General features: G+C 33.1%; 3 protein-coding genes across 5 annotated transcripts in view; 1 reads left to right on the plus strand and 2 right to left on the minus strand.

The window, feature by feature from the left end:
* Window positions 1-1,185: 1,185 nt before the first annotated feature.
* Window positions 1,186-4,385, minus strand: LOC134536042 (zinc finger BED domain-containing protein 4-like). Its single transcript, XM_063375560.1, has 2 exons — window positions 3,339-4,385; window positions 1,186-2,935 (listed from the first exon to the last, which is right to left on the minus strand). The coding sequence occupies exons 1-2, from the start codon at window positions 3,478-3,480 to the stop codon at window positions 1,218-1,220; spliced, it is 1,860 nt and encodes a 619-aa protein (XP_063231630.1). The 5' UTR covers window positions 3,481-4,385; the 3' UTR covers window positions 1,186-1,217.
* LOC134536044 (synaptotagmin-14) overlaps window positions 3,895-13,191 on the plus strand; it is a 252,140-nt gene continuing 242,843 nt past the window's right edge. The window contains exons 1-2 of one of the 3 annotated variants that reach the window (XM_063375563.1): window positions 3,895-4,122; window positions 11,643-11,727. In XM_063375563.1, coding sequence (XP_063231633.1) covers window positions 11,697-11,727 — 31 coding nt within the window. In that variant the 5' untranslated portion in view covers window positions 3,895-4,122; window positions 11,643-11,696. Of the gene's footprint in view, window positions 4,123-11,095; window positions 11,728-13,191 lie in introns of those variants that run through there. The other 2 variants (XM_063375564.1, XM_063375565.1) reach the window with 2 other exon arrangements.
* On the minus strand, window positions 7,171-12,887 carry LOC134536048 (optic atrophy 3 protein homolog). The gene is made up of 2 exons (XM_063375576.1): window positions 12,708-12,887; window positions 7,171-10,225 (listed from the first exon to the last, which is right to left on the minus strand). Exons 1-2 carry the CDS (start codon window positions 12,847-12,849, stop codon window positions 9,681-9,683), a joined length of 687 nt encoding a protein of 228 aa, XP_063231646.1. The 5' UTR covers window positions 12,850-12,887; the 3' UTR covers window positions 7,171-9,680.

Below are 13,191 nucleotides of genomic sequence, written 5' to 3' on the forward strand. Positions count from 1 at the left end.
TATAGTTACGAGCCCATGAGTGTGTGAATATGTTAAGTTCAACTAAGAGGCGTGAATGTTTCTAGTTCGGATTGTAGCTCAACAAAGTAGCATTGAGCTAAGTCCTATTCAAATGCCATGTTGTCACTTTCACGTGCCAGGTGCCTACCTCGGACTACACTTGTCCATTTGGACAATTACTTAAGCTGCATAAACTACCTAATTATCGGCAAGCTTCTTTTAAGAATTATTTAAAATCAGTGTTTCTTTTAAATGTACAAGAAAAATAATTTTAGTACTTTTTTTTTAGTTCAAAGAATCTGCAATTTATTTATTCGTGTGGAAAAATTATTTCATTTAAGATCATACCAGCATCCTTACTATTCTCAATTATTATCTCTTATTACAGTAGTAATTTATCTCTAACTATAACTAATAAGCAAAAAGTTTCACATTTGTTGCACGTGGACTCCAATCACCTTTTTTTTTTTTGTTGTAAATAAATGCATTCCATTTCTGTCATTACATCAGAAGCTTAAAATATGCCTCCCTCTAACACTTTTCTCCTGCCTGCACTGATGGCAGAAATTTTGCATTGGAAAGAAAGAGTTAATTCCATTTAAATGCACTCTGCAAACTATGCTATACCTTTAGTATATTTGGACAAATACTTTGCATGTTCCAAAGTTGTGGCAATCAAGTGCTTGCTTATTCTGCGGGTACAAGTGTTGACCTGAGCTCAGAGTGGGTCTACTTGGTGAGGAGCATTCATATTTGGGTGCTGAGATAATTATTACACTTGAGAACAAACATCCCATTTCAGAATTAACATTCCATAACAATTTATGTTTAGTTTAATTGCCAGGCCTTTAACCAGGGTTTGGTATTTTAGGTAAATTTCAAATAAATACTATCAATCTACCAATATTACCATGTAACCCTTTTAAGCTGTGCGAATGTGACTTTTTCAATGCGAATCAAATGTGAATCAAATAATTTCAAATATTTGCGAATAGCGAATAATTTGCGAATATTTTCTAATTAAGTTCTAGGTATAAATCTAAATAATTTGTCAAAATTTGTCATATTATATATGGTTTTTTTTTTAAAGAGTAATGTTCTTTAGCTTTATATACATTTTTATTACTCAAGTAACATGTATATTTTTATGTCTCTTCTAATGGTTTAGTAATAAAACACAATCAGTGATATAGAAATGTCTTTATCAAAAGCCAAGCCTACACCTTGCCATCAACATTATGTAAATTGCAGTGCAAAAAGACCAATTCCTTCACATGTTCTGGATCCAGGCATTGCCTCTTGGAAGTGACAATGTTCCCAGAAGCAGAAAAACAACGTTCTGAAGCAACCTGAGTTGCAGGTATACTCAGGTACATCAAAGCAACATTCGCTATGTTTGGAAACTTTGTTTTACCAAAGTTTTCCCACCATTTCCACGGGTCACTTGTTCGGTGGATACGTTTCTCTGTCAAATATGTTTGTATTTCTTGAGCACAGTCACTGTCTTGTAAATCTTCGTTGGGAAGTTTGTCAAGTGCTGACCAAAGTCCTGATGTACTGGCGGAGGTGGTGGGGTCACCCAACTTCTGATTGTGTGTAGTATGTTGTTCACATCTTGCAATGTGTTTGATGTGCGCTTTGAGTGTGGCTTGTGCAACAATCTTGCTAACAAATGCATCTTTGTACCTAGGGTCAACAATCATTGCTACGAGAAATACTTTGTCTTCTATGTAATTTGGAAATTGTGCCAAAAGATGTTTTGAAAGACATTTCGCAAAAATAACTCCATCAGCCTTTTTATCAATGTAATCATTAAGGTGACTGTGCAGACATTTTAACATAGGAATAACCATGGAAGATGTTGGATATAAATTGCCACTTATTTCTCGAGTGGCATCAGCAAGAGGCTTAAGAATGGCCACTATTCCAGCCATCTGCTTCCATTCCGAGCTAGTTAACATTTCTGTGCTATCAGTGTTTATTTGGTCTGCAACCAGTGGTGCTTTTATTTGAAGAAGCCTCTCTAACATAGAATAATCTGACGACCACCTAGTGTCAACATGTTGTATCATTTCCAAAACAGGTTGACCCATTTGTTCCATCTGGCTGTGAAGGCTTTCCCTGGCTTTGCTGCTGCGTCGATAATGACCAACCACCTGTCTTGCTTTTGCCAAGAGATTTGATGCTCCATGACATTCGCGGTAGGTGTGATCTATAGACAACTGTAGAGAGTGTGCAAAGCAAACACGGGCTTTATCCCCAAACAGAAGTCGTGAAGCAAGCTGGAAGTTTGCTCCGTTATCTGTCACACAGTATATTGGAATAGTTGTTTCTGTTACGGTTATTCCCCAGGAATTCACTGACAAACTCAACTCTTCAGCAATTTTCTGACCTGTGTGTGATGTGTTCATGTTGATTATGTCCATCAGGAATGATTTGTATGAAAAATCTGAAGTGAGGTAATGGGCAGTGATGCTTACATAGCTATCTCCAGCCTTGGATGTCCAAGCATCAGTTTTAAGTGACAAACTGGACATACTTGTCATGTCATGCACAAATTCAGCTTTCAGTTGAGACCTTACCTCTTGTTGCAATTTTGTTACATAGTTGGTGGAAAATGTTGTTCTAGCAGGAATTTGATACTGAGGAGCTACTTCCTTCATCAAATTTCTGAAGCCATCTCCTTCTACAAAACTGTACGGTAAAAGATCTGTAGCAAGCATTCTTGCAATCTGCTTTGTAATTTTCTGTGCTGCACTGTGGTTGGGTGCCCACTTGTACTGCTTATTGAAAGCAGCATCAATACTGAGCTGTGAAGTTTTGCTGATCTTGACAGGAGGAGCCTGCTGTTGCAGGCTGGCCATTTCAGAACAGTAGGTCTTCCATTCAATGGGGTGGGTGGACTTGATGTGGTTTATAAGAGGTGTTGTAGTACCTAATGACAAAATATAATGTTTGTACTTACATTACATATATACATTACATTGTCAGCACATTCAAATTTTAATTACATGAAAACCAGAGTTATATAATTTGTAAACGTAAAATTCATTAAAAGTTAAGTTAATTATTGGGTTCAGGGTGCAAGACAATTATTCACATTTTGTAAGTTGGGTTTCCATAAGCATTTCGTATTGTACTATTATCACTTAAAATAACTAGAACAGATTAGCATCGAGGCATTCTTCTCAAACTTTACCAAATGCAAACAACAAATACTAAAAATCATGTGTGATTGAAGACTGTTTTAATTGTACTCATTAAAGGAGACAAAGGGAAATAAAAATGCACATATCATGCAATCCTAACACTCTCTTATAAGCTAATTTCGAACTTACCTCGTTTAGTTTTATAGTCCTTCTTACATAATTTGCATTTTGCAAATGTCTTATCTTCTGATTGTGAGAAATTAGACCATATAACACTTCTTTTGCGTGTCAGTGCGGTATTAGTATCAACATCTTCGTCGTCGTTATTCATTGTACCAGTTGTATTTTGAATTTAAACCAGCGGAAACACGAATATCGTAATGCAGGAATCAAAAAATTACGTCCAGAACTTCACTTCTTCTGAAAATTAAAAACGGCAAAGAAAGTTTATGAAAGTAAACAGATCTTCGAAGTATCAGTTTTATTCTCCGCAATAAATATTCAAGCGATTAACAATCGATATATCGAAGAGTTGTTTTTTTACAACTGCTAGTAAGCATGGTCAATATTCCGTTTTCAGTCTTTTGGAATCAAACGTGTCAAGGCAAAATAATTTTTAATGAATTTTCTTTATCTTGTCTTTTTAATTTTATCTAATTATTTACGTAACATTTTCGGTAGTTTAAAAAGCAATTGCGCTGGAGCAATTCTAGCAACACAAGTCTCTGGCCATAGGCCGCTCTGGTGGCCATAACCACAAACGGACACGCTGTAGCCATGATGGCCGCTGTGCTTACTTTTCTATCGTTAAAAAAAATTCTCTAGATTTGTATTAGCAACTGGATATAATAAAATAATTATGCTACACATCACGTAAAGTTTGCAGTAAAATCGTAAGCATTTATGATAATTTTCACGCTACATTGGCTTTAACTGTTCTCAGTATGCCCATTTACCTAACCTAAAATTTTATGTAAGTAAAGGTCCGCTTACAGTTTTTTTTTCTTCCATTAAGTCTCTCGGAAAATGATTTCTCGAGGTTCGACATATTATTGTATCACACGTTTTGTCAAACAAAAGTAATATTTTAATACATTCGAAAACTTTCGAATATTTGAAATTTTCAAATACCTAATTTGGTTTCGAATGTGAATCGAATCAAATATTCGATTCGCACGAATGTTTGCAATTTCGAGTATTCGCACACCCCTAAACCCTTTCCAAAAAATTTTATTTTTCGTTTCACATGATCCATTGACTCTCTCTCTCTCTCTCTCTCTCTCTCTCTCTCTCTATATATATATATATATATATATATATATATATATATATATATATATATATGTATGTATATATATGTGTGTGTGTATATGTATATATATATACATACATACATATACATACATACATATAATATATATGTGTGGTTTGCAAATAATTGCAGCAGTTATAAATGATAAATAAAATCTAGTAGTGGAAAATTTCGGTCAATTTCGTTAATGGACAATATCCGAACCAAAAAGGTAGAAATTAGGAAGGTTTTTTTGGAAAACAGATCAATCTCTACAACTCTCATAATGTGGAAAATGTCACATCCGTTTGAAAGTATTATAACTTGTAGGAGTAATAACATAATATTTTGTGTGAATAAGTTTTTATGTGACCAACCATAACTGCAAGGGGTAGAAAAAACAAGGGTTGGAGGATGAAAAAGTCATAACTCCCTTTGTAGTCACATCATCAAACTGTGTGTTAAGTTTTATCTAAAACTTTTGTCTAAAACAATTTTTGATTAGACGAACAATTGCTGCAAGGGGTTGAAAAAACCTGGGCTTGAAATAAGAAAGTAGAAGTTCCCTACCATGTACTCTATTGAATTAAGTTTTATTTTTGTTTAAATATTGTTGAAAACTTCTGTCTAAAGTAGATGTTTATCTCACAAATCATTACTCCAAGAGTTGGGAATAACAATGTTAGACAGACAAAATGTCATATTTTTTAATAGATATATCAAATCCATTATAATTTATTGCAAAAATCCTTGATTATTCGGTTGAAACAATTTTTGATGAAACAAACTATCAACTTAAAAATAGGGGTTGAAATTTTTAAAAAATTTAAACTTTCTTATCATCAAATTAGTCAAAATTTATTAAAAACTATCTTAATATTACCTTGAACCTTTGTCCAAAAATTTTTTTTTTATACATCCATGTATTAGTGAAAGGGATGAATAATAGTGTTGGAAGTCAAAAATAATTGTGTAACTACTTTAGTAGGGTAGGCATAATATGAAATTCATTAAGACATTAATGCTAGATGCATTATGTTAAAAACATTCAAAATATTTTCGTTGCATTGAATATGAGAAAATGTTAAAGCTACCTATCTTTTTTTTAATATTAGCGAATGTATAGGATGTTATGTAGGTTATATTAAGTTCTTTAAATGTTCCAGGAGTTTATAGAAGTTTCCAAAATACAAAATAGGTACTTCAGTTGTTTCTACCTACGCCTGTAGGCTTTACTGTAAGGTGTTTTTTTTTTTACCTTAGTGCTATTTACGTATAAGAGCGACTGTTGGAATTTTATTACATATGTACAATTTGGCATAGTTTTAAATACGAGCATGATATCCACTCCTAAAATTTTTATAATTTAAGAATAAATACTGTCTTTCCCAAGAAATATCATCCTAAAGATGGTGATTTTTAAAAAATGTAAAGACAAGTTCAAAAAAAATATGTTAAGTATGTGTGATGGTTTTAATGTATATGACATCAAATTTTGTTTTTCCCCCTTATCTACACCATTTCTTTCTTTGGGAATGTAAAATAGGAGTTCTACTGTATGAAATAAAATAACGTGTCAATACTTTTAAGGTTACATAACCAAGAATATGGAACCTTAATTTGATGTCAACATTCTGTTGTGTGTTGGATATTATAAACTCTTAACTCTTTAACTATATAGGAGAAAAAATTCTAATGTCTACAGAATTTGCATAGCTTTGACAAATACCAAAAATGGTAATGAAAAAATTTGGAAAATATTGTTGAACACATACCCTTTGCTGATAAATATTGTTTACTTTTTAGCTTAAGTATACATATGACTATTACCTATTTAAGAATCTCTCAAGTACGTATGTTGTCTTACAAAATGATTTTGTTGTGGCGGAATAAGGACAACAGCAACGGTGAGGTACATGTACAAAATTAACGTTTTGTGAATCATACAACTTTAGTCATTTAATTAAATACTAAGATATGTCTGTCTTATAAAATACCTACTTGCTAGTTCAGAGAAAACGTTTGTGTCACATTTAAGACTTGACCATTTTATTTTAAATCTCTTAATATTTACAAGTGTCTTTAATGTGTAGACAAAGTAATATGTTGTTATGACACACACATACTATTTACCCCTATTTTATATATACATATAATATATCTGAGCTAAAAAAAAAATTATTTAACTAAAGAATATAATTCTTAGTTTTCTGGTTGTAAGATGTAGCAAGAAGTCAGATACTAAACTTTTGATTTGACAATTGACTACAACAAAATATATAAATAAATGCATTATTTTTAAGTAGATTGGTTCATCACTAAACTAACAATACATACTTAAAAAATAATTTTAACATTTCCATAGTAATCTCAAAAAAAAATTCCTTTATTTTTGCATTAGAAAATACAATAAATATTATCAAAAGTCAACAAAATAGTTCAAGCTACATCTTAAAAAAAAATACACTGAATTATTTAACTATTTCAAAATATAAATTACTCCTTATACCAAAAATAAAATCAGTTCTAACCATTTAAACAACATTTGGTATTCAATCCGTATTTGCAAACATGATAAAAGTAGGTGTACACATGTACAGACCTGCCAACTCTCACGATTTTGGTGTGAGGCTCACGATTTTAAGGTCCATCTCACGCCCTCACGCCAAAATCGTGTTTCCTCACGATTTTTTGGGGCCCCAAGATTTTTTTTGTAAAAGTTACAAAACAAGTTTTACGAAAGCTTACAGTAACAAGTTTCAATCAATACTCGAGTCACGTAAAGGAAGCAATTTTCCGTTTTGTAGCGTGTGCCGTGCTGATTTTTCTATCTCGCATAGTGGAAGAGGAGACATTGTGAAACATGTCGCTACAAAAAACACAACTAACACGTGAAGTGTATCGCTTCCAATTAAAAAATTAATTTTGCTGTGAACAGTGATAATAGTGTTACACGAGCAGAATGTTATTTTACATCTTTTTTAGTTGCGGCCCTGCAGGATCACTACACGACAGCGCTAAATTATGTTCAACTAAATTAAATCTGCAACCTATTATTTGTTGAAATAAATTTTGAAGCAGAGACCATGTAACATATGCACAGGTATGTCACTTAAATTTAAATATTCTCATTTGTTGTTTTTTTATATCTAACCTGTATTTATGGGCCTGGAAATTTTTATCGAGGACCTCATGATTTTTTAAATTTGAACTGTTTCTTTCCCCATTCCGCTTGTTAAGTGTCAAATGTAAAAAATTGAATTTCTAATGTTACCAGCTCCTTTCCTTTAAAATTTATTTTTTGTTCTCTTCTTACACCCTTGCAATTACTGTTATTTTACGGCTATTTTGTACCTACCTTGCTTTCATTCTGTCACAATTATGGTCACCAGAAATTCATTAAGTATAATATAAGATGCATAAAATTATATTAAACATAATGCTTATCTGTTGAAAATATTTGTGACAAAACAAAGGTAGGGGAGGTATTACATTAAAAGTTACAGAAATAGACCCAAAATAAAAATGATGAAAATATATATCTGTGTGTCTGTTTGTTTTGTGCGTGTGCGTATGTGTCAACGAGTCTTTCAGTACTCGCCAGAGACATGCAACATCTAATCTCGGTAACCAGCATATTTATGTGTTCTCATGTTGCAAATAAACTTATAATATGAAACTCAAACATGAAATTTAATGTAGAATTCTTTAAAATAATGCAGAAAAAGATAAATATAAGCAAATTGTGTTTTCAACTACATTTCATGAATCAAATCTCTTAGTTTTTAAATCCGCCACTAGAATTTTTTGCCGGAACTGTTGGTAGGATTTTACAAATTTTAAATAAATAAAATGGCTCTGATAAAAGCGAAACAGAAGACTTACAAAATATAAAATCCCAGCTTTAATGTGAATTTGACAATGAATTTAATTAAAATAATGCCAATCTGTTAAAATTTATTGATCTGTTAATACTATAAAGTTTCCCTTTGGCTTTTTAAATTTCAGTTTGTGCCATCCGCCACAGATGGCAGCACTAATTACTCCTACCAAATACTGTAAACCGATAGCTAAGATGTTACACATCAAAAAATGGTGTGTGTGACAAAGCCTTAAAATGCTGACACACAATTGTATGAGAATATAATTTTGTGAAAGCTACACGATAAACTGGTGATTAATGCTTTCAGAGACAAAAATCTTGAAAATTTTTTAATCTATCTTAACAGACACTAAAAAGAACTACACAAATAAGATGTATAGACTTATCATAATTCAGTCTCAATAAGGAGATATTAAAACCAAGAAAGTTTTCTGCCCTGTTTCCCACAATTGCTACAGAAAACGTCAAAACATTTTTTAAAATTGTTTAAAACAAATACACATAGTTAAGACAGTATTAAATTTATCATTCATTTTTCAACAGTTGTTATACATCCAGTTTCATCCAGTGTTCTATGGTTTAGGACTTTCTGAAATCTAGCATCAGTCAAACCACTCATATTCAGATTTTTACCCGGATGGATTCCAGTTGTTGACCTTGGCGGTTAGGTAGCGTTACTGTGCTGCCAGCTTTTTTAGTTTGCTTGGAGTTTATAGTTACAATCAGTTCTCATTTTAGTACACAGGGTCTCCTTTTTCTAGCAAGTTACATTTTAAATTTGTTATTCGCGTTAAAACTGTATTGACATTCGATAATTCCTGCAAAATTGCTAATCTAACATGGCTATGGTTTAGAACATTACGGATTGGACCTTACACTACATCAGGGCAAGTACATTTATATCTTAACATATCAACCATGCTCTCCACCTCATTAATTACATTTTCAGTGTGATGAAAGTGGTAGATCTATGTACATATTAACCATTTAAATTTAGACAGTCAATTGTTCCACAATTACCATAACAATCCTCGCTGATAGTGCACCAGCTTGAATCCAACAGCCAAACAGTTGAGTATAAGAATATAAGTTGAGCATAAGACTATAATAATTATAATTATGTACAGCGCAGAATCCAAGTGACATGTTTCAAGATAATAAATAAATTTCATGTAAATTAACCGTGGGCATTAACAATAAAACATTTCTTACTAGTCTACATAATGCACAAGCAAAATAATTTGTTTGGTATTGAAGATAAACTAACAACTTAAAATAACAAAAAATACTGCTAAGAAGGTTAGTTAAGTAACCTTAAAGGACAACAGAGGAGGTTACGGCACCTGCATTCTTGTAACTACCGTAATCCTTTTACATCAGCCTGAAAGTAGTTAACAGCTTGCATTAGCAGTCCTGCACTTTCCGTAGAGGCGCCGATCCTGAACTGAGCGTCACTTTTACCACTGCTCCTTTCACTGGGTGTGGGAGGATAGGGAGGCGGCAGTCCGGTAACCGGGGGCTGGCCGTCGTCCGGATCATCGTCCCCCTTGCGGGAGCGGATTCTCCACGGCTTCTGCACCACGGAGGTCTGGAGCTCGTAGACGGCTCGGAGGAGCTCTCGGATTTGCGCGTCCTGCCTCTCGTTCTGGAAGTACAGCTCCTGCACCGTGTAGCTCATCGTGTCCAGCTCGTCCCGGAGCGCCTTCTCCTTCGCGGCCTCCTTGCGGCTGGAGCGGGTGTACTCGAACACCATGACGCCCACCGCGACTATGAATATGATGCCCTCCCCCAGCAGGTTGGCCCCCAGCTCTATGGCCATCGCCTCGTTGAGACTCGGTATGTTGACGGGCTTCCCGAGGTTCATGACCCACATTCTCGCTTTCACCTCGCACCAGTTGTAGACTGAAGGCAACAAAACATAAACATCCGCAGTGAAATGTAAAAAAAAAAAAAACATTGTTTTATATATATAATTATGGTATTAAAATATGTACGTTTAAATAGACATACAATAAATGTACGTGCTTTAGAATTAATTGGCCTAGTAAAAAAAACTAACTTTCCTTTTGCATGGAAATAATCAATAAAAATAAAACAACAAAAGGACTGAAGTGACATTTTAAATACGGCTGGTAAAGTATAAATTCAATAAAATTAAAAACTTTAAATAAATACTCAGTACAGTATTCAATATTAATATAAACACATGTATGAAATTATAATTTAATTTAGTAAAATAATTGAGCAAAATTTTAACCAATAATGAAAATCAATATGACATGCTATAATTTTTATTCTAATTTATTAATTTTGATTATTGAAAATTAATGTCATAATTTATAATATGTACCTATAAATTATACATACAGGAAATTAACCTCACTTACATAAATACACAAGAAAACTTTTATAACATTTTCTATCACTGATATTAACAATAAATAAATTTTATGTTAAATGCATTATATATTTTATTTTTAAAAATAACAAGAAAGAATTATTTATTTAGGATTTAGGGTGTTCCGTTCTTATTCTATGGAAATCTTGTCTAAAGTTATATTATATATTATTGTGAGACTTTGTGACATCCATAATAGTTTTTGCCTGTTAATTTTTATATTCAGACAGTTTACTCAGTACCAATCCACTCTATTTACTATTTACACATTCATTGTCACATTGTAATACTGCTACTATCTGGAAAATACTGATTTAAGATATTTTGGAATTTCGTATAGGTAGTTGTGTTTCTTTTATTTTGACTGAGTTCATTGAATTCATCAAATTTATTTCATTTCATGTAAACTTTTAATGAATTTATTTATTTTTGTTATTTAGTTATGAAAAAATCTGCAAAATATCTGTGAAGACTATGTTACTGCTTGATATGCCATGTCACCTACAGCTACTACTGTAGGCCAATGTGTTTTTTATTTTTATTGTTTGTTACACTTGCGATTGGGCTTCCAACCGGTGGCAAGGAGTCCCTCTCCCCCCTACTCACTCGCACAATTTCTGAAGCCTGTGTCTGTGTTTGTGTTAAGTGTCAATAGTAATGTAAGTTATTTGTAATACACATGTTTTAAATTTAAAAACTCCACAAAATACATTCCTGTATCCGCCACTTGTTTCCTATTATAATTTAACTTACCTTGCAATTAATTTGGTAACATTTAAATTTTTGATATGTAGACATGGCTGACATGTATTTAGGAAATGTTTTGTTTTATTGTGTATAAACCCACAAATTTAATGGTGCATTTCACATTTGTCATTGTATGAAATTTTGTGATATTGACAATTTATTGGAATATTTCAGTGAATTTGTGGAATGCCACAAATTTCCAGAGGAAAGTTAACACGTGAATAATCAATGTTAAGGATTTATACTCCCTCCGGAAAAGGTAAGTAGGCCTATTTGTTTGTTTCTTTTCTTTGTGTTCCTGTTTCTTTAATTCTGTATGTTTTCCTCAGGAATTGCTGTAGTTTGCTATTATTTGCTATTAAAATAAACATGTGTTTCCATTAATCACCAAGTAGGGGTTTGTTGGTTTCACTTTAACTAAAACATGTTATAAACTAGATAGAGGCTACAACTCTATAATATATTAATCACTAAAAAAGGAGGTGTTTCATTATGACAAACTTCCAAAATACTCGCTAAATGTGAAGAGCTATGAATTAAAGAAAAATTATGCAATTTTAAGTAATAAAAACAAGTAAATATTGAACAAAATTTCTTAACAAATCCTAACCAAGCTACAGTCTGCCTCGAGATTAGAGACTGTGACAATACGGATAATTGTATCACGGATTGTAGCTTTGTACTAGCAAAAACGCAGTAAAAGGCATCGCATGGAACATTTAGGCTTGTTCGACATTGGCACGGAAACGGAGACATCTCATGGAACAGAATTTCTTTGATAGCACGCAGACGTAGATGGGCCCATTTACCTTGCTCCGTGCAACCAATAGAAGCCTAGTACCTACTTGATTATTTTTTGGTTATGTTCTAATACATTAAAAGTTATTTCAATACCAAGAATATCTAGTTTACTATATTAACTTTGTCGTTTATTTTTATTATATACGTAAATTCGCCCGTGTGCTTATTTCGAAATATATTTTATAATTGAATTAATTTTTTGTATCGTTGAAATGCACTCTCGGTGGTTGCCTTTTGTTACGTTTCCGTGTATTGCAGAAGCAATAGATACGATAGTGAAACATTCCGGGAGCTCTGTCTCCGTTTACGTGATCCGTCTCCATTGCCGTGCCATTGTAGAACGGGCCTTAGTTACGTAAAGCGGTCTGTTTCTCCAGTATTTCATAACCTAATAAAAAAAACAGACATAACCTCATTACAAAAATAAATTCAACTTACACTGGGCTGGAGGCATACATATGTACGTCCTAAAAAATGGACTTTGCTTAGCCTTTTCTTTTGCAATGTTGGCGATAGGTTTACTAATCTGTCTTAAAACTAAAGTTCCAAGTTTTACTATTGGAAAAGCTCCGACCACCATGATTACACACAAGCGGATCGTTTTGTCAAAGATAATGCTATTCTATCACGAACGTGTTTTGTAGAAATGTGTTTCTCAGTTATCAAGTTTGGCTGTGCTAGTGTCGAGCAGGTAATAGCTGTAACATGTAAAGGATACACAAATCATCTAATGTTTGCTTGGCTTCACTTTCGCTAGTATATTTTCCATCAAGTCTCTCTTAATATTTTAGAACATTAGCCGTACATTTCAGTGTTAATTTTTTGAAGGGGGTAGGGGAATAGTTAAAGACGCCAGTATGGTTTCAACAGTTTCAACAGCTTGACGCCGTCCCCGCTACCTCTGAGTATTTAGACGTGATTT

Source organism: Bacillus rossius, chromosome 10 (assembly GCF_032445375.1).
Source record: "Bacillus rossius redtenbacheri isolate Brsri chromosome 10, Brsri_v3, whole genome shotgun sequence".
In the NCBI taxonomy this organism is placed as follows: domain Eukaryota; kingdom Metazoa; phylum Arthropoda; class Insecta; order Phasmatodea; family Bacillidae; genus Bacillus; species Bacillus rossius.